Source organism: Choloepus didactylus, chromosome 4, assembly GCF_015220235.1.
Source record: "Choloepus didactylus isolate mChoDid1 chromosome 4, mChoDid1.pri, whole genome shotgun sequence".
Taxonomy (NCBI): domain Eukaryota; kingdom Metazoa; phylum Chordata; class Mammalia; order Pilosa; family Megalonychidae; genus Choloepus; species Choloepus didactylus.
Window position 1 is genome coordinate 94,770,518 of NC_051310.1, and position 22,183 is coordinate 94,792,700.

At 42.4% G+C, this 22,183-nt stretch overlaps 1 protein-coding gene across 2 annotated transcripts in view; it reads right to left on the reverse strand.

The window, feature by feature from the left end:
• Window positions 1–22,183, reverse strand: part of AP3B2 (adaptor related protein complex 3 subunit beta 2) — a 45,979-nt gene that overhangs the window by 23,083 nt on the left and 713 nt on the right. The window contains exons 2-4 of one of the 2 annotated variants that reach the window (XM_037833164.1): window positions 5,669–5,741; window positions 5,443–5,517; window positions 5,046–5,141 (exon numbers count right to left, since the gene is read on the reverse strand). In XM_037833164.1, coding sequence (XP_037689092.1) covers window positions 5,046–5,141; window positions 5,443–5,517; window positions 5,669–5,741 — 244 coding nt within the window. Of the gene's footprint in view, window positions 1–5,045; window positions 5,142–5,442; window positions 5,518–5,665; window positions 5,742–22,183 lie in introns of both variants that reach the window. The other variant, XM_037833163.1, reaches the window with a different exon arrangement.

Sequence of the window (22,183 nt, forward strand, 5' to 3'; positions counted from 1 at the left end):
GAGGCATTGGGATGTGGGCATCACTCTGCAAGAGGAGGTGGCCCAGTGAAACAGTTGTGGGGGAAAAGACTGCCCCAGATGACTGAACCCTGTGGATCAAAGCTCAGAAATGAGAGATCTGGCCTCCAGTAGGCCCAGGTGAATTTGACAGGTCAACATGATGGCATCTAGCAAAATCTTAGATAAACAAAGGCTTGATGTTTTTCAACAGCAAGGGCTCAATGTTTTTCAGCAGAAGCAGTGGGAGCAGTGGGAGTACATGAAGAAAGGGAGGTGAAGGCCAGACCTGAGTATCTGTTCTTGGAGCTTTCCAGTGAGCTGGACTTTAAAGAGGATGTGAGGTGGGTTCAATCAAAGAAACAGATTCCTGAGTCCCCATGCAATTAAGTTCTAGAGAGATGGAAGGATCTTTTAAGGTAGAAGATTTCAAACTTTTTTTTTTTAAAGCAGGCAGAGGCCGCCTTTCCAAATGAAATCTTACAAAAGCCCCTAACATTCATTTGTTCATTAAACATTCTGAAGCTTATAGTTTAGTGGGAATAGCAGGTATTTTCCATATAAAAAGGCAGAGCTTTTTAGAATGAGGTAGGATTCCACAGAACATAGTTTCAACACCACTGATCAGTCCAAACCCTTTATTTTAGAGGTGAAGAATTAAAAGCCCAGATACACTTTCCTCTATGTAAGGTTTATCTCAGTAAAAAAGTTAAAGGAAAAAAAAAATAGGGGGGAGGGGCAAGATGGCGGCATAGAGAGGAGTGGAAGCTAAGCAGTTCCCCTGGAACAACTACAAAAAACCAGAAACAACTAGTAAATAATCCAGAATAACTGCGGGGGAACAAACGAGACCATCCACTCATCATACAGCAACCTGAATTGGGAGGAATGCCCGAGAACACAGCATAAAATCTGTAAGTAAAACCTGTGGAACCAGGTCGGGAGACCCCCTCCCCCATAGCCCGAGCTGCGGAGCCACGTGGTGCCAGAGAGAAGCTCTCTCCCAGCAAGTGAATACAGCTCAGCTGAGCTCCAACTGGGGTTTTAAGTAGCGAGTGTGAACTGCTCACTACAGGTACGCAGCCCCAAAAAACAGACAGAGGCTTTGGGTGACGACTGACCTGGGAGAGCCGGAGGGTCGCCTTGACTGGGTCTGAAGGGGACTATCTGTTTCTTTTTCGGCTCAGTGGAGAAAGCCCCAGTCATTTTAAGTTTCCAGGGCTGTGACTCGGGGAAGGGCGGAGACACCACAAGCAGAGAGCGAGACCATTGAAATGCTGATGACCTCCACCTGGGGGCTCTGTCTTCTCTAGAAGGAAAGGGGTGGGGCCCTTTCCATTCAGAACCAGACCCCAGAGCCTGGGGGAACACGGCCATACCTCCTCACACCAGTCAAGAATTACAGGCTAACAGGCATCACCTGCTGGGCAGAAAAGCACAGTGACTCGAGGCATCAAAGGGTGGAGCAATTTTTTAAGACACACCCGCAGGGAAACCAGATACTGAATATTTCTTCCCTCTGTTCTGGTCTGGGAAAACCTGATTTGGATAAACAAGGAAACCATGCCTAGACAACAGAAAATTACAACCTACACTAAGAAAAACAAAGTTATGGCCCAGTCAAAGGAACAAACATACACTTCAACTGAGATACAGGAATTTAAACAACTAATGCTAAATCAATTCAAAAAGTTTAGAGAAGATATTGCAAAAGAGATAGAGGCTGTAAAGGAAGCACTGGACATGTATACGGCAGAAATCAAAAGTTCAAAAAATCTACTGGTAGAATCTATGGAAATGAAAGGCACAACACAAGAGATGAAAGACACAATGGAAACATACAACAGCAGATCTCAAGAGGCAGAAGAAAACACTCAGGAACTGGAGAACAAAACACCTGAAAGCCTACATGCAAAGGAACAGATGGAGAAAAGAATGAAAAAATATGAGCAACGTCTCCGGGAACTCAAAGATGAAACAAAGTACAATAATGTACGTATCATTGGTGTCCCAGAAGGAGAAGAGAGGGGAAAGGGGGCAGAAGCAATAATAGAGGAAATAATTAATGAAAATTTCCCATCTCTTAAGAAAGACATAAAATTACAGATCCAAGAAGTGCAGCGTACTACAAACAGAAGAGATATGAATAGGCCTACGCCAAGACACTTAATAATCAGATTATCAAATGTCAAAGACAAAGAGAGAATCCTGAAAGCAGCAAGAGAAAAGCAATCCATTACATACAAAGGAAGCTTAATAAGACTATGTGCAGATCTCTCAGTAGAAACCATGGAGGCAAGAAGGAAGTGGTGTGATATGTTTAAGATACTGAAAGAGAAAAACCACCAACCAAGAATCCTGTATCCAGCAAAGCTGTCCTTCAAATATGAGGGAGAGCTCAAAATATTTTCTGACAAACAGACAATGAGAGACTTTGTGAACAAGATACCTGCCCTACAGGAAATACTAAAGGGAGCACTACAGGGTGATAGAAGACAGGAGTGTGTGGTTTGGAACACAATTTTGGGACATGGTAGCACAACAATGTAAGTACACTGAACAAAGGTAACTATGAATACGGTTTAGAGAGGAAGATGGGGAGCACGTGAGACACCACAAGAAAGGAGGAAAGATAATGACTGGGACTGTGTAACTTGGTGAAATCTAGAGTATTCAACAATTGTGATAAAATGTACAAATATGTTCTTTTACAAGGGAGAACAAGCAAATGTCAACCTTGCAAGGTGTTAAAAATGGGGAGGCATTGGGGGAGGGATGCAATCAGCATAAACTAGAGACTGTAACTAATAGAATCACTGTATATGCTTCCTTTAATGTAACAAAGGTGATATACCAAGGTGAATGCAGATAAGAGGGGGGGATAGGAGAGGCATGTTAGACACTTGACATTGGTGGTGTTGTCTGATTCTTTATGGTGGGCAATGTCCATGATCAACTGTACAAATACTAGAAATCACTTCCATGAACCAGAACAAATGTATGACAATACAATTAGAAGTTAATAATAGAGGGGCATATAGGAAAGAACTATATACCTATTATAAACTATATACTACAGTTAGTAGTATTTCAACATTTTTTCATAAACAGTAACAAATGTACTATATCAATACTAGGAGTCAACAATTGAGGGGGGTTGGTTAGGGATAGGGGAGGATTAGAGTTTCCTTTTCTTTTTTTTTTCTTTTTTCATCTTTCACTTTATTTCTTGTCTGGAGTAATGAAAAGTTTCTAATAATTGAACAAAAATTAAGTGTGATGGATGCACAGCTGTATGAGGGTACCCAGGGGCAAGTGATTGTACACTTTGGATCTTTGGATAATTGTATGGTATCTGAACAATCTCAATAAAAATGAAAAAAAAAAAAAAAATAGGCCCAGAGAGGTCAAGTCAGTACATAGTTTTGCTTAGTTTCTGGGCTTTGTTCTATTGATATGATTTAGTTTATTTAACAAGGAAACTACTCTCAGCTTACACGTCAAATAAGAAGTGACTTTCTCTACCAGATCTCAGCTGATTGTTACCTCAATCAGAAAGCACTTTCCTGATCCCCATCTAAATTAGCTCTCCTCTGTTGTTCTGTCATAGCACCCGGTTCTTCACAGTAGTTACCACAATTGGGAATGATACATTTGGATGTTTTATTTTTTACTGTGGCTCTGCGATGGTGGGGAGCATGTCAGTTTTAGATCATCAGTGTCTTCCAAGAACCCAGCACAATGCTTAGCATACAGATGCCCCAGTATTTGCTGAATGAATGAATTGTATATGCAAGTGATGGTGCTTTCTTCCCCACCCCAAAGAAAGACCCTGTCAACCCCTCCTGCCAGCCATAGCAAATTAGATCAGATTTGGACAGTCAATTCACAGTCTTCCCAGAAACCTACAGAATGGCTGGATATCAACAGATGAGCTGGACCTTTCAGAGTCCCTCTCACAGGAATTTGAACTAAATGTATGGAAAGAATTCGGCGGTTAATGGCTGTAATCAGATCTGAAAGCCATTCTCTCCAAAAGAGAGTAGAATGGCTGTGATTTGGGTATCCTTACCATTGAGATATCTTAGACTAACCAAAAAAGCACAGACAGTGGAGGCTTATGCATACATTTAACATGTGAATTCTGCCCACCACTCCATTTTAAACTTCTCACTGTCTCTTCCCTTTGGCAATTTCAATTTCTGCCTGCCTGGAAGAGCATCTCACCACAACAGTTATAAACCAGGTTTTTAAAAAATAGGTATTTTTCATACACTGGGGCTTTTAACAAAAGCCAACTACTTTTTCTAGAGCCAAACAGAAGATTGATTTGTTTCAACTCTGGAGGAATGATAGGCTGCCCCATACCTATTGAGAGATGGGGTTTTCAGTTAGTTTTGACAGTATGTGTTTCTGTCCTCTTCTCTGTCCTTAGAACCCAACCTCCATTTATGAGGCAACTCTCTTGGATGGTAAACTTTGTTGTTTTCCCCTTGGTGAGGCTCAGTTCTGCTCAATAAACCCTTTTGTCCTCCTTACCAAGTCCCAGGTGAAAGGTTTCCTATAGTCATTGTTCTCTACAGATACCTGGACTAGGTGAACCTGCCAGTGCCGAGACTGATGCCTAGAGGTGAGAAATCCAGGTCAGCAGCTCCCCTCACATAATCCTGTCTACATGAAGTTGGTTTCTGCCTGCCTGTGGACCACAATTCACACCTTTACATCAATAGGGGTGACAGCCCAGGGACTCTCCATTGTCAAGGCTCAGGTGGTCCATACTTGAGGTAGCCATTATCATAGGCTCCTCACAGGAGGGGGGGACACAGCCCCTGGGCATGCACTTCATCTCTCATGCCCCTTCTGAGCCTGGCCTACACTCTGAGGGTCTGGCTGGTCCTCTCCTCTGACTCTGACCCTCCCAACTTTAGGCAGATAAGATGGGGCCTCCAGAGCCTGCGCCCATGCTCACAGTCCTTTCCCTGGGCCCATTCCTCAAATACGGAGCCAACAAGGCCCAGACCCCAGAGAGGCAAATTGAGACCGCTGACCTTTAGGCCACGCTGGAAGGTGGAGATGGACAGCAGGGCCAGGTCTTGCTGTTCCTCTGCGTAGCGTACCAGGTACACATAGACAAGCTTCTTCACCTGGGGAACAGCACGTTTCTTATCAGAGGCTGGGGGCCCCAACCCCTGGGATGTCATCACCCAGCCAGCTCCAGGTGGGTAGGGACAAATTCCTTCAGTGGGGCAGAGCATCCCCCAGTGTATCCTGGGTCCTTCACTCTGATCCATATCCAGTTCAAGGCCATATAGACAATGTCTTCTCCTAGACCAGGGACATTTCTGAGCAGATCAGGCCCCAAGGGACTGACTATTCCTTTCCTTATCCCTGAGGATGAAGGATGAGGAGGTGGGGTTGAGGGCTCTGTCACTGGGTAGTGCTCACCTCTATGTTCTTACAGGCCACGTTCTTCACCACGGCAGGAAACAGGTCTGAGGCATTCTTTCCACGGGCGATCATCTGGGGTAGGGGTGGCAGTCGTGGTAGGGAAGAAGGAAAAGGGAGAAGGCACATCACCGATTAGGGGAAGGTCCATCAGGAGCCAAGGAGAGCTGTTCTCTGGTACCCAGACCCCTCCCCCAAGGGAGACCCCATCCTTCCCCCTCACTGCCACAATCCTCTTCATGGCCTCCAGCTTGAGTGAGTCCTTGTTGGTGTCCAGCATCTCCTTCAGGTCGTCATGCCTGGTGGGGGGCACAAGGGTTGGAGGGATTAACCAGGAGGGTCCAAGCATAGAGAAGGGACATGATACAGGGAAGGCCACGGCAGGACCCCAACCAGAGAGGAGGGACCAGAGCCAGAGGAAAAGGGTGGTAAAATACAGATCACAGGGCTCAGGATTGGGAGAAACGTGGGTTCACCAGGGACACAGAACCAGGAGACAAGAGAAGGGTTTGGGGAGGGAGGAGGTATGAACGCTGTGGTGGTTTGAAGCTGTATGTACCCCAGAAAAACATGTTCTTAAATTTAATTCATTCCTGTGGGTGTGAGCCCATTGTAAGTAGGACCATGTGATGAGGTACTTCAGTTAAGGTATAGCCCACCTCAGTCCGAATGGGTCTTAATCCTATTACTTAACCCTTTATAAGAGAATTAAACCCAGAGAGAGAGAAAACCACAGAAGCAAGAAGCTAAAATTCAGTGGAACCCAGAAGAGAATGAGAGGCCAAGAGAGGCCACCGTGTGCCTTGCCATGGACAAGCTAAGGACCAATGATCATCAGCAGCCAGCCCTAGAATGCCAGTCTTTGGGAAGAAAGCATCACCTTGAGGATGCCTTGATTTTGACTTTTTCCTGGGCTCAAAATTGTGAGCGAATAAATTCCCATTGTTTGACCCAACAAATTTCCTGGTATTTGCTTAAGCAGGTGAGGAAACCAAAACAGACCCTATCCAGGAAACACAGCCAGTTGGTTGTATGGGAAGGGCGTGGAGCCAGTGAAAAGGAGAAGGGGCATCACAACAAGAGTGGGATGCCCTTGCCCCTGGTCTAACCCCACAGACCAAACTGATTCCAAGGACTGGATGGATCCCAGAGACTAAGTAACAGTTCCAGAAACTCACGATAAAGCCCAGACCTGTCACTCTATATTCAACTGTCATTTAAGGAAGTTATAAAACCCTAATGGGAGAAATAAAAGATTTTAATAAATGACCCCTTGCACTTGGCTGAGGGGCATAAAGGTAGTACCCAAGTCAATACACAGATTACATCCAATGTCCATTGAAATTTCATTGGGCATTTTGTCAGACTTTATGAAATGACAGGAAAATTCATTTGGAAAAAGATTAGTAGGTAAGAACTCCAAATAATATTTTAGGAAAAAAGAGAACACTGACAGACAACTCACCCTACCAGACTTCAGAACACAAAACAACATGAAAATTGCAAATGCTGTATGGTATCTGGTTAAAAATAGAAAGTAAAGGTCAGAGGGAAATTTCATAAATGGATCCAAGTAGAATGTTAGGAACAAATGGAAGAAAGAACGTAAATAAATGCTGCTGGGCCAACTGCTATGCAGAAGAGGATTGTGGGAAGATGGCAGACTAGGAAGCTGCAGGAATCAGTCCCTCCACCAAAACAGCTTTTGAACTGACAGGAAGTGTCTAGACCAACTATTTTAAAACTCCAGAGTCTAGAGGACCACTGTGCAGCATTCAGGGAAGAGCTGGAGGAAGAGGCTGGTAAATTGAGATCAGTATCAGTGAATTTCACCTTTTGCACAGTGGCTACCATTCCCTACGCCCCAACTATAAGGCAGGCAACAGTGGGGACTGCAGCCTGGGCTCCTGGTGCAGCTTGCTGGTGCTAGGATGGGCTATAAGGACCTCATCCTCCAAAATCTAGGGCTGTGTGGTCTGATTGCTGACCAGTGCTTTTGATCAGCTACTTCAGATCACTTGGGGGCAGGGGCTGTGAGGATGGCCATTATTCCAATCCACCTCAGGGAAAAGAGGAGAGTAGTCTAAAAGAGGTAGATCCTAGGGTTTTTTTCTCTTTTGTCTTTCCATTCTTTCCATTTGGGAGCAAAAATAGTTTGGAAAAGTCATGAATTGATGGATCCAGCCAACAACAACACAAAACCCTAGTAATACCAGAGGAATGGAGGAATTAAATTTCTGGAGTAATAACAACATAATACTCAGACTGTCCAGGTTTCAGCAAAACAATTACAAAACATACAAAGAAATGAGAAAGTATGGCGCATTCACTGGAAAACAGAATTTGTCAGAAACCATCCCTGAGGAAGCTTATACATTGGAACAATTAGTCAAAAACTTTAAATCAACTGTATTAAATGTTCACTGAGCTAAAGGAATCCATAAACAAAGAACTAAAGGAAATTAGGAAAACATTATTGTTCTGGTTTGCTAATGGTGCCGGAAATGGATTGGCTTTTATAAAGGGGTTTTATTTGGTTACAAATTACAGTCTGAAGGCCATGAAAATGTCCAAACTAAGGCTCAACACAAATATACCTTCCAACTAAAGGAAGGCCAATGGCATCTGGAAGACCTCTGTTAGCTGGGAAAGCCCATGGCTGGCATCTGCTGATACCGGGTTATGTTCCAACTCATCTCTCAGCTCCTGTGCATTCTTCAAAATGTTGCTCTTGGGGCATTTTGTCCTCTCTTAGGTTCTCCAGAGCAAACTCAGGGCTAGCATAAGTCAGCTTTCAATGGCCATCTCCAAAATGTCTCTCACATTTGCTCTCCAAAATGTCACTCACAGCTGCTCTCTGGTCCTTCTGTTTGTGAGCTCTTTTTATAGGGCTCCAATGATTCAATTAAGACCCACCTGAATGGGTGGGGTAATACCTCCATGGAAATTATCCAATCAAAGTTCTTGCCCACAGTTGATTGAATCACACCTTCATGGAAACAATCAAAGGATTCCAACCTAATCAACACTAATATGTCTGCCCCCACAAGATTGCATCAAAGAACATAGTGTTTTGGGGGACATGATACATCTAAACCGCACAACTGTCAAACATAGAAGCTGCAAAGTACAGTAATAGAAATGAGAAACTCACTATACATATTCACCAGCAGATCTAAACAGGGCAGAAGAAAGGAGCAGCAAATATGAAGACAAGACAATTGAAAACACCCAGTGTGAGAAGCAGAAAGAAAAAAAATAATGAACAAAATGAATAGAGACTGAGGGACCTGTGGGACACCATCAAGCATACCAATATATGCATCACTGGAGACCCAGAAGGATGAGAGAGAGAAAGAGGCAGAAAAAGTATTTGAAGAAATAATGGCCAAAAAATCTCCCAATCTCATGAAAGACATTGTTCTAGTTTGCTAATGCTGCCAGAATGCAAAACACCAGAAAGGTTTTGGCTTTTATAAGGGGGGTTTATTTGCTTATACAGTTACAGTCTTTAGATCATAAAGTGTCCAAGATAATGCATCAACAATCAGGTTCCTTCACTGGAGGATGGTCAATGGCCTCTGTTAGCTGGGAAGGCACATGGCTGGCATCTGCTCCAAAGTTCTGGTTTCAAAATGGTTTTCTCCCAGGACATTCCTCTCTAGGCTGCAGTTCCTCAAAAATATCACTCTTAGTTGCTCTTGCAGTGCTTGTCCTCTCTTAGCTTCTCTGGAGCAAGAGTCTGCTTTCAACAGCCATCTTCAAACTATCTCTCATCTGCAGCTACTCTCTCAGCTTCTGTGCATTCTTCAAAGTGTCCCTCTTGGCTGTAGCTCCTCTTCAAAATGTCACTCTCAGCTGCACTGTGTTCCTTCTGTTTGTCAGCTCATTTATATGGCTCCAGTGATTCAATTTAGACCCACCCTGAATGGGTGGGGGCAACAGCTCCAAGGAAATTATCCAATCAGAGTCAAGTCATCACCCACAGTTGGGTGGGGCGCATCTCCACGGAAACACTCTCAAAGAATTACAATCTAATCAACACTGATACATTTGCCCACAGAAGATTACATCAAAGATAATGGTGTTTTGGGGAGACATAATACGTTCAAACTAGAACAGACCTGAATATATTTATCCAGGAAGTTTGCCAAACTCCAAGCAGGATAGACTCCAAGAGACCTACACCAAGACATGTTATAGTGAAACTGTCAATAACTGAAGACAAAGAAAGGATTTTGAAAGCAGCAAGAAGGGACTTATCACTTACAAGGGATCCCCAATAAGATTAATGAAAGATTTCTCATCAGAAATCATGGAGGCCAAAAGACAGTGGGATGGCATATTTGAATTCCTTAAAGAAAAACTGTCAACCAAGAATTCTATATCCAGCAAAATTATCTTTAGAAAATGAAGGAGAATTTACATTTCTGTAAATACATTACATTTACAGATGAACAAAAGCTGAAAGAGTTCATTACCAAAAGAACTGCCCTATAGAAATGCTAAATGGAATCCTTCCGGCTGAAATAAAAAGACACTAGATAGTTACTTGAAGCCATAAAAAGAAATAATGAACATTGGTACAGGCATAAAGCTACATAGGTGAACGTAAAATCCTGTATTATTATACGTTTGGTTTGGAACTCTTTTTTTCCCCTATATAGCTTAATAGGCAAATATGTAAAATAACTTTTTTAATCTATGTTAATCAGCATAACAAGTTATAAAAAGGTAATCTAAGACAATAATATACATCAGGAGGGAAGGAGACATAGGAATAGAGTTTGTATACTATTGAAATTAGGTTGGTACTAGACAAACTAGGTTGTTATTTGTTTAACATGTTCATTGTAATTACATTGGTAACCACTAAGAAAATAACCAAAATATATAGAGAAAAGGAAAGAAGAAGGGACTCAAAAGTGTACACTACAAAAAAGCAACTGATTTTTTTAAAAAGGAAGTAATGGAATAATTGAGGAACAAAAAACATACAGCCATACAGAAAAAAAAAATAAAAAAAACATAGGTAAATGGCAGAAGTAAATTATTCCTTCATTTATTACCTTAAATATTAATGGATTAAAAGGCAGCAAAAACGCCAATGTTCATAGCAGCATTATTCACAATTGCTAAGAGATGGAAACAACCCAAATGTCCTTCAACAGATAAGTGGATAAATAAAATGTGGTGTATACACATTATGGAATACTACACGGCAGTAAGAAGGAACGATCTCGTGAAACATATGACAACATGGATGAACCTTGAAGACATAATGCTGAGCGAAATAAGCCAGGCACAAAAAGAGAAATATTATATGCTACCACTAATGTGAACTCTGAAAAATGTAAAACAAAAGGTTTGTAATGTAGAATGTAGGGGAACTAGCAATAGAGAGGAATTAAGGAAGGGGGAAAGATAATCCAATAAGAACAGATAAGCTATCGTGGGTAATTTTAACGTTCTGGGAATGCCCAGGAATGACTATGGTCTGTTAATTTCTGATGGGTATAGTAGGAACAAGTTCACAGAAATTTTGCTACATTAGGTTACTTTCTTGGGGTACAGTAGGAACATGTTGGAAGTAAAGTAGTTATCTTAGGTTAGTTGTCTTTTTCTTACTCCCTTATTATGGTCTGTTTGAAATGTTCTTTTATTTTATGTTTTTTTTAATTTTTTAATTTTTTTATTTCTTATACAGTTGATTAAAAAAAAAGAGTTAATTTAAAAAAAAAAAAAAAACAAGGAAAAAAATATGCAGAGTCCCCTTGAGGAGCTGGTGGAGAATGCAGGGGTATTGGGCTGCCCCACCTCGATGGTTGCTAATGTGCTCACAGACATAGGAGACTAGTGGTTTGATGGGTTGAGCCCTCTACCACAGGACTTGCCCTTGGGAAGACTGCTGCTGCAAAGGAGAGGCTAGGCCTCCCTATAATTGTGCCTAAGAGCCTCCTCCCGAATGTCTCTTTGTTGCTCAGATGTGGCCCTCTCTCTCTAGCTGAGCCAACTTGAAAGGTAAAATCACTGCCCTCCGCCCTTCATGGGATCAGACACCCAGGGGAGTGAATCTCCCTGGCAACATGGAATATGACTCCCGGGGAGGAAGGCAGACCTGGCATTGTGGGAGAGACAACAGCTTCTTGACCAAAAGGGGGAAATGAAAGGAAATGAAATAAGCTTTAGTGGCAGAGAGATTCCAAAGGGAGCCAAGAGGTCACTCTGGTGGGCACTCTTACGCACAATATAGACAACCCTTCTTAGGTTCTAATGAATTGGGGTAGCTGGCGGTAGATACCTGAAACTATCAAACTACAATCCAGAACCCATGAATCTTGAAGACGATTGTATAAAAATGTAGCTTATGAGGGGTGACAATGGGATTGGGAAAGCCATATGGACCACACTCCCCTTTGTCTAGTTTATGGATGGATGAGTAGAAAAATGGGGGAAGGAAACAAACAAACAAACAAAGACGCCCAGTGTTTTTTACTTTAATTGCTCTTTTTCACTTTAATTATTATTCTTGTTATTTTAGTGTGTGTGGTAATGAAGGTGTCAAGCATTGATTTTGGTGATGAATGCACAATTATGTAATGGTACTGTGAACAATCGAATGTACAATTTGTTTTGTATGACTGCATGATATGGAAATATATCTCAATTAAAAAAAAAAAAAAAAAAGAAAAGTCAGTAGCTCTGGCAACTCTGAGCCAGAATTCCAAAATGACAACATTTGGCTTGCCCTGAGTAGGAACCCTTCCTTTTAAAGGGAAGGAACAAACCACGGTCTCTCTGTGAATGTGGATGACCTGGGAGTGGGGAAAGAGTGTAGATTCCAGGCAGAAAATACAGTGTTTTTGTTAGGTTCAGAGCTGTTCAAGAATCCACACAATGCAGCGAGTCAAAGTTTAAGTATAAAGTTTAAGATTTATTAGAGGGAGAAAGCAGGTGCGAGCCAGCAGAAAAGAAGAAAAAGATAATGGCTCCCGCTCTGTATCTGAGAGCAGCATTCTTTTAAAAAAAAAAGGAACCCACGTTGGGTAGGGTGTCTGCTGTGATGTTCTGTGTCTCGACTGGATAAGTGCTTATCTAGTTTTGGGCTGATTGGTTGCTAGAATTCTGAGACAATATTCTTTTTTAGGAAAGCAGCTGCATTATCTAACTGGGGAGAGCAGGCCTTTTTGGTTGTTTATTTTATGGGCATCTCTGACCTTGCCTTACCCACCTTTGAGGGGCCACTGGGATGGCCTTGAACAGCTTCGAACAGCCTCCATTCTTTAGTTTATGGGGCACCTGTTTTCTTGTGAGATAAGCTGTGGGGCCCCTGAGTTAGAAACTCCTTTTACATGTTAGTTTCTTCTTCTGGGATCTAACAGTTTTGTTTGTGGTCCATGCCTAACTTACCAGGCAACCATACACAAATCCATGCAAACTCCAACGCTCTCATATTCTTGTTTTGCCTGTAAAAATGTTCAGTAACTTTTTTTGAGATGAATAAAATATGATAAAAGGAAAAAAAAAGGCAGCAAAAGTTACATTCACTGCCTTTTAATGTACCAGTGATTGTACATTGGATGAAAAAAGCATTATCCATCTATTGCTATCTCCAAAATACTTACTTTAGGTACAAAGACACAAAAAGGCTGAAAGTAAAAGGATAGAAAAAGATATTCTATATTCCATACCAACAGTAACAAAAACAGAGCCAGAATGCCTATATTATTGTCAGACAAAATAGAGTTTAAGTTAAAAAAGATAACAAGAGACAAAGAAAGATAGTATATATTAAAGGTTTGCTCCAGCAAGAAGATATAATGATTATAAACACAGATGCACCTCACTTCAGAGCTCCAAAATATATGAAGCAAAAAACTGAAAGAATTTAAGGGAGAAATAGATAATTCTACAATAATAGCTGGTGATGTTTACACACAACCTTCAGTAATTAATAGAACATTTAACAGAAGGTCAGTAAGGAAATAGAGGACTTGAACAACACTATTAACCAATCACACCTAATGGGCATCTATAGAAAACTCCACCCAACAAAGCAGAATTCATATTCTTCTCAAGTGCACATAGAACATTTTCCAGGATAGGCCATATGTTAGGCCACAAATAAAATCTTATTAGTTTTAAAAATATTGATGACATACACAGTATCTTCTGGTACCATAGTGGAATAAACCTAGAAACCAAAAACAGAAGGAAAATTGGAAAATTTACATATACGTGGAAATTAAACAACACACTATTAAACAAACAATGGGTCAAAGAAGAAATCACAAGGGAAATTAGGAAATATCTTGAGATAAATGAAAACAAAAATACAACAAATGAAAACTTATGAGTTACAATGAAGGCAGTGCTCGGAGGGAAATTTATAGCTCTAACTGCTTATATTAAAAAGAAGAAAGAGATCTCAAATCAGAGACCTAACCTCACAACTGGAGGACCTAGAAAAGAAGAGCAAACTAAACCCAAAGCAAGCAGAAAGCGGGAAATAACAAAGATTAGAGCAAAGATATGTGAAATAGAGAATTAAAAAAACAATAGAGAGAATCAACAAAACCAAAAGTTGGCTCTTTGAAAAGATCAATAAAATCCACCAACCATTAGCTAGGCTGACAAAGAGAAAAAGAGAAGATACAATTAACTAAAATCAGAAATGAAAAAAGGGGCATTACTACCAATCCCACAGAAATTAGAAGGATTAGAAGAGTACTATGAACAATTAATATGCAAATAAATTAGAAAACCTGGATGAAATGGACATATTCCTAGAAACATACAAATTACCTAATATGACTTGGGAAGAAATAGAAAATCTCAACAGGCCTAAATAGGTAAAGAGATTAAATCAGTAATTTAAAACTTCCCAACAAAGGTGGTTTCACTGCTGAATTCTAACAAACATTTAAAGAAGATTTAACACCAATTCTTCCCAACTTACCATATGAGGCCAGCATTGCCCTGATACCAAAGCCAGATAAAGACAACACAAGAAAATAAAATTACAGACCAATATCCTTATGAATATAGATGTGAAAACCCTCAAGAAGATACTGGCAAAATGATTCCAACAATATATTAAAAGGTTTTACAAAATGACCAAGTGAGTTTATTCCAGGAATGCAAGGGTGGTTCAACATAAGAAAATCAATCAATGTAATATACCACATTAACAGAATGCAGAAAAAAAATGATCATCTCAATTGATAAAGAAAAGGCATCTGACAAAGTCCTATATCCTTTCATGATAAAAATACTCAGACAACAAAGAATAAAAGGGAACTTTCTCAGCATGATAAAGCACATTTATGAAAAAACCACAGCAAATTTCATACTTAATGTGAAAGACTGAAAAGCTTTCATCCTAAGATCTGGAACAAGACAAGGATGCCCACTGTCACTCCTATTATTCAACATTGTATTGGATATCTAGTCAGAGTAATAAGGCAAGAGAAAGAAATAAAAGGGATCCAAATTGGAAAGGAAGAAGTCAAACTATCCTTATTCACAGATGACATGATCCAATATATAGAAAAATCGCAGAGTCCACAAGAAAGATACTAGAACTAATGAACAAATTCAGCAAAGTTGCAGGATACAAGATAAAAATGCAGAAGTCAGTTGCGTTTCTATAAACCAGTAAGAACAATCTGCAAAGGAAATTAATAAAATAATTACATTTACAATAGCATCTAAAAGAATAAAATACCTAGGAATAAATTTAACCAAGGAGGTGAAAGAAATTAAAGAGACCTAAGCAAATAGAAAGACATCCCATCTTCATGTATTGGAAGATTTAATATTGTTGAGATGTCAATACTACCTAAAGAAATCTACAAATTCAGTGCAATCCCTATCAAATTCCAGCAGCCTTTCTTGCAGAAATGGAAAAGCTGATCCTCAAATTCATATGCAATTGCAAGGGGTCTCACTCACATAGCCAGAACAATCTTGAAAAAGAAGAACAAAGTTGGAGGACTCACACTTCCTGGTTTCAAAAGTTACATTAATTAAAACAGTGTGGTATTAGCATAAGGATAGACATATAGACCCATGAAATAGAATTGAGAGTCCAGGGATATATTTACACATCTATGGCCAACTGATTTGCAACAAAGTTGCCAAGTCAATTCAGTGGGGAAAGAATAGTCCCTTCAACAGAGGGTGCTGAGAAAACTGGAAATCAACGTGCAAAAGAATGAAGTGGGACTCCTACCTCTTACCTATACAAAAATTAATTCAATGACCTAAATATAAGAGCTAATATTATAAAACTTGCGTAAGAAAACATAAGGAAGTGTCTTCAGGGCCTTGTAGTAAGCAATGAATTTTTAGATTTTATACCGAAAGCACAGCAACAAAAGAAAAAACAGGATAGACTTCATCAAAATTAAAATCTTTTGTGCAAATTATCAAGGAAGTGAAAGGCAACCTACAGAATGGGAGAAAATTTTTGGAAGCCATACATTTGAAAAAGGTTTTATATCCAGAATATGTTTTAAAACAACAGAAAGAAAAACAGACCAATAAAAAAATGGGCCAAGGATGTGAATAGATGTTTCTCCAAAGAGGTTCAAATGGTCAGTAACTATGTGAAAAGATACTCAACATCATTAGCCATTAGAGAAATGCAAACTAAAACTACAATGACATACCACTTCACATTCACTAGGATGGCTACTATTTAAAAAAACTGAAATAAGTATGGTGAGGATATGAAGAAATGGGAACCCTCGTATATTGTTCGTGGCAATACAAAATGGTGCAGTCACTGTGGAAAACAGTTACATTGTAACTTGGCAATTCCATTCCCCAAAGTACTGAAAGCAGGGACTAAAACAGATATTTGTACACCAATATTATTCACAACATCATTACAACAGCCAAAGTGTAGAAGAAACCCAAGTGTCCATCAGTAGATAAATGGGAAAACAAAATGTGGTATAGCCATACAATGGAATAATATTCAGTCATAAAAACAAGTGAAGTGCTAGAACATGCTACAACATGGATGAAACTTGAAAACATGATGCTCAGTGAAATCAGCTGGACACAAATGGACAAACGTATGATTTCTATCATATGAAATACTTAGAATAAGTGAATTCATAGAGACAGAAATCAGAATAGTAGTTACCAGGGGTGGAGGGAGAGGGGAATTGGCAGTTATTGCTAAATGACTATGAGTTTTTGTTTGGGATGATAAAGAGTCTAGAAATAGATAGTTGTGAAAGTTATATAATATTATTAATGTACTTAATGCCAAAGAATTGTCCACCTAAAATGTTTAAAACTATTTTTATGTTATATATATTTTACCACAATTAAAATGAATTAGTTATAAAAAAAAGAAAAAGCAACAAAACAGAAAATATTTGAAATAGGGTAGACAAAAGTTTAAAATTCAAAATGGATAAAGAACTGATATAAATGTACAAGGTCCATATCTAGCATTCACTGTCAGAGTGGCCCCTAGCCCATCTGCTCACCCTTTTAGGCAGAAGTATTCCTGACTGGTGCTTCCCACTCAGGAGGAGGAGCATGGGCTGGTATCCTTGGCCAGGCACCCTTGTGCAGTGAACACCCTGCCCAACCATGCTTGGAGGTCCTGGAACTGGTAGTCAAATAAGTGAACAGAGAATTGTGAATAATCCCATGGAAAAAATGTATTTATACACAACTGATGGAGTCGTGGGACAAATGGTATAACCATATGTTACAAAGACAATTCTAAAATGTGGTGAGCAGCTGTGTGTGAGGATGTACACATCCTCTAATCTCCCCAGACCACACTGTGTACATCTTTGACCCAGGGCATAAGAACCCAGCCTCAGGAAGTATCACCAATAGTAGAAATTAAGAAGCTGTGTGTTCAAGGTTAGTTACAGGAGTGAAACATTAAAAAAATGTTAGAAAATCACAAATTCAGGGTAGCAATATTAAGAGAAGGAAGACATGTGTGGTAGTTTGAAGCTGTTATGTACCCCAGAAAAGTGTGTTCTTAAATTTAATCCATTCCTGTGGGTGTGGACCTATTGTAGGTGGGAACTTTGATTAGGTTATTTCAATTGATGTGTGACCCACCTCACTCAAGGTGGGTTTTAATCCTCTTACTAGAGTCCTTTATAAGGATAAAACACAAAGAAATGAAATTAAGAGTCTCATAGAAAAAGCCCTGCAGAGGCTAAGAGAGGGCCCACAGAAAACAGAGAGGAAGCCACTGAAGCCAGAAGCTGAAAGCAACCAAACCTGGGAGAGAAGGACCAGCAGAAGCCAGCCATGTGCCTTCCCATGTGACAGAGGTGTCCTGGATGCTGCCAGCCTGTCTTTGGGGTCCAGGTATCATTCTGTTTATGCCTTGAGTTGGACATTTTCATGGCCTAAGAACTGTAACTTGTAAGCTAATAAATCCCCACTGTAAAAGCCAGTCTGTTTCTGGTATATTGCATTCGGCAGCTTTACCAAACCAAATAGGATAACTATTAAGTCCTGAAGAAGTAAAGGTGACTGCTGCTGATGCCAGGAAATAAGTACATGACAGATGCAAAAGGAAAGAGAAAAACCTGAAGAAACACACACCCTTGTCTTGGTGTTACAGAAACACATGAGTGCCTTACATGTAAAATCAGAAAGGACATAAGGGGTGGTAAGGAGTTGATGGTCCAAGGATTTTAGAAAGTGTCTTTCCTGAAGAGATTTTCCATGATAAGCAATGTAGAAAGACAAAATAGAAAGAACGTGGAGATCTTGCTAGCCACCAAGTGAGAAGAAGACATCTGCCCTGGCTCTGTTGACATAAAACTTCTCAGCCTGAGGGGATGCTCCCCAAACCAGAGTGCACCTTCTACTCTCCTGTGGTCATGCCAGGGCCAGAGGGCAAACCCCTTGTCACCTTGCCAAACACAGAAACACAGACCAGGCTGCCAGCTCCCAAAGGGGCAAGCTTGGGGCAGCTGGGGGTGCTGACAGAGCTACAGATCATTCGTCTGGGCCTGGGCAGCACTGAGTGGGAGAAATGTCAGAACATCCTCCCCCCCGCCTCCCAGCCAATACACAAACATACAGCACTGCATCCCTGGGATCCCTCATAGCACACCCCACAGACACCTACACACCCAGTACCCCTTCCAAACACATGTACCACCAACATATAGCCCCACCACCACATCCCCCATAGACTCACCCCCCAAGAACATCTAACTCCACAGACACACCTAAACCCAGAGATACCTACACCCCAGACATACATACTATGCTAGTTTGGATGTATTATGTCCCCCAAAATGCATGTTCTTCGATGCAATCTTGTGGGGCCAGACATATTAGTGTTGATTAGGTTGGAATCCTTTGAGTGTTTCCAGGAGATGTGATTCAATCAACTGTGAGTGAAATGTTTGATTGGATAATCTCCATGGAGATATGGACCCCGCCATGCAGGGTGGCTCTTAATTAAATCACTGGAGTCCTATATAAGGAGCTCAGGCAGAAGGAGCTCTCTGCTGCAGCCTAGAGAGGAACGTCCTGGGAGAAAGCCATTTTGAAACCAGAACTCCGGAGCAGATGCCAGCAACGTGCCTTCCCAGCTAACAGAGGTTTTCCAGACGCCAAAAGTCATCCTCCAGTGAAGGTACCCCTATTGTTGATACCTTACGTTGGACACTTTATGGCCCTAAGACTGTAACTGTGTAACCAAATAAACCCCCTTTATAAAAGCCAATCCATTTCTGGTATTTTGCATAAGAGCGGCATTAGAAAACTGGAACACATACCTACCCATAAGCACACCCACACCCTTACCCCCCCGACAGGCAAACCCTGCAAACACATCTACATCCCACAGATATGCACACCCAGTCACACCATAAGACACACATGCACTCCATACATAAACCCTCAAACACCCTCAAACCCCCCCCCAGACACACACCAACAACCCCCACAGAAACACACACACATCCCAAATAGACATTGTCTACACACACACACTATCCCACACATAACCCCCCACAGGCCTCAACTTCACACCCCTACATACCCATAAAAGCATATTGCCAAAAACACCCACCTACCATGGACATAAACCAACCATAAGCGCTCCCCTACACTCCACCCCAAGCTCATATAGACATGCCCATCCCACAGATACACACCCCTCCCACTCATCCGACAGGCACACGCCCCCTACCGCCTGACAAACACACACCACAGTCACACCACACACACACAAACACAGGCATCTTTATTACAAACTTGGTCACTCCAATCTCATTCAGCAAAAGGGTCAGTGAACTCCTATTTGCATTCTCAATGATAAATTCAGGCTTCTAAGATCAAATACATCCAGTCTTAGGGATCCTCTGACCTCCTTCTGAGGGATCAGGTCGCTGTCATCACACAAGCCCAGTGTCCTCATCTGTCACCAGGGGTGGCTTTTCACTGTGCTTCAGTGGGGCGTGGTTGGAGTTTCCCTAGTCTCTTTAATTCTTGGTGTTTTCTTAAGCAGACTTCCTCACATCCAGGTGTCGTCACCACACCCACAAATGCCACAGGCCCGTGTCAAAATGCACACACCCTAGCATGCACTGGGACACTGGTACCCTTCCCACCCACTCAGGGGCATACACTCTAGGCTACTGAGGCTCCAGCCCAAGTGAAGGAGGATAGGGGAAGGGGAGGGACCACTGGTGTAAAGCAGACAGAGCACAGGCAGGATTGAGTGTCCGACTCAGAAGCCCTCCCCTTATGCCCACTAACACAGACAACGGCACCCTCCCAGGGTGAGACCACCCTGCATACCCCCATCCTGACTCCCACCAGCTTATGTTCCCAAGAGGGAGAGATGCACAGCAACATCGAAAGGCCATGAAACATTAATTTCCCACAGTCAGATCCCCTTCCATTGCACTCACTCGGATCTGACCCCATCCTGGCTGGAAAGATCTTTCCTGGGGGTAGCTGGAGACAGCCAGGAGGTACAGTGTGACATCTGAGGTCGGTCCTACTTAGCTCCCCTGATCTGCACCTCCCTCTCTCCCCTCACCACCCAAGTTCCAACCCACTAACAGGGTAGAAGGCGGTCACACTCTGTGCCTGCTTTATGCTGTCTGCAAACCCCACCCAGAGCCCAACCCAGGCAAGGGCTGGGGAAGGGAAGGATCAAAGTGGGACCTCAATCCTCAAATATTTTACCATCCTCCTCTCTCCAGAGCCTCCAGAGAGTTACATTCTTCATCCTCCCCTTCCGCAACCCAAGTCAGTAAGTCCCACTTCTACTCAGCCCCCATACTGTGCCTCCTGTGACCCAACCCTCCCTGAGTGCCAGCCTGGACCCTAAATGCCAGCCCAGTCCCCCTCCACCTGAGGAAGTGGGACTTGAAGGAGCCTGGGCTGGGAATGGCAGCTGCCCGTCCCTGGCTATACTGGTTGTCTGGGTGGGGGCCCCTGGGGGTCTTCTGTACCGTAGTGGCTGGCTCTGGCTCTGGCCTTGGCCAGGCTCAGGGAAAGGTCCTTCCTGGGATGCTTCTGGGGTTGTGTCTTCCTCTGGGGCCTGCAGACACCGAAGCTCCTCAGGCTGAAGGGCCTGATACCAGGGTGGAGGCCCACCTTCAGGGGCCAGCACAGGGCTGGCAGCCTCCTGATCAGCCCCGCAGGGCCCTTTGGCCCCAGGCCTCACCATGGCCCCCGGGAGCTGCAGAAACCACTGCATTGGGCACCAGGTCCTGTTCAGAAGTGGTACAGAGTTGACCAGGGAGACTGAGCTGTCACCAAACAGAAGGCCCGCCCCTGAAACTCAAAAACCTGATACTGGCAGGGAGGGAAGGCTCTGGTTTCCTTTACACAGCTCAGAGACAAGGCCTCGGGAGGGGGGTGGGGTGGCGAGAACTGGGGCACCAACTCTCCCATATCCAATTAGTCATCGGTATATGGCTTCTACCTCCTCAATAGCTCGCATATCCTCTGTCGATCCCCTAGTCTAGGCCACCAGTGTGTCTCCCATGTCATCTTCAACACTACCTCTCTTGTCTCCTGCCTCCAGTCTCCACAACCCTGCCAGTGATCCTTCTAAAATGCAAATCTGATGATGTCACCTTAGAACCCATTGGCAGTGCCCTGCCCGCCTCTAGCTAGCATCTCCCCACCCTCGATTCTGGTCCCTCCAGGGGTTTACCCAGTGATTCTGACCCCACTGTACTTGCACCTACAAAATCGGTGGCCTGGCTTGCATTTATCTCCTGACCTTTGTACAAACTCTTTCTTCTGCCTGAAATATCCCTCACTCCCCTCTCTCCCTACTCTCCAGAGCCAGGGCCCAGTCTCATGCCTCCCAGTGCCCCACTACACTGAATTATCACTGACTGTTTTCCCCTCTAGAGAAACTTGGGGATAACACCAGTCTTATGTTCACAGCTTAATATGTGACTAGTACAGGACTCGCCCAGTAGGCCATTACATTAATATATGCTTGTTTCAGAATTTATGAATAAATAAATAAATGAACGAGAGACAAAGGTGGGGGAAGAGTGGAAAGTTGAGTCAGGGGTGAACTTTAGGAGGAAGGTGTGAAGCGGAAGTGTGTCAGATGATTGGTGGGAAGATCAAAAGGAAGGGAAATGAATTTGTAGGAGGGGCCAGGCCTGGGAGTTTCTACGTCTATATTCAGGGCCTGCCTTCCTGGAGAGGCCCCAGACTCTAGCTCGCCGACTCTGACCCCTCCCCCACGTTT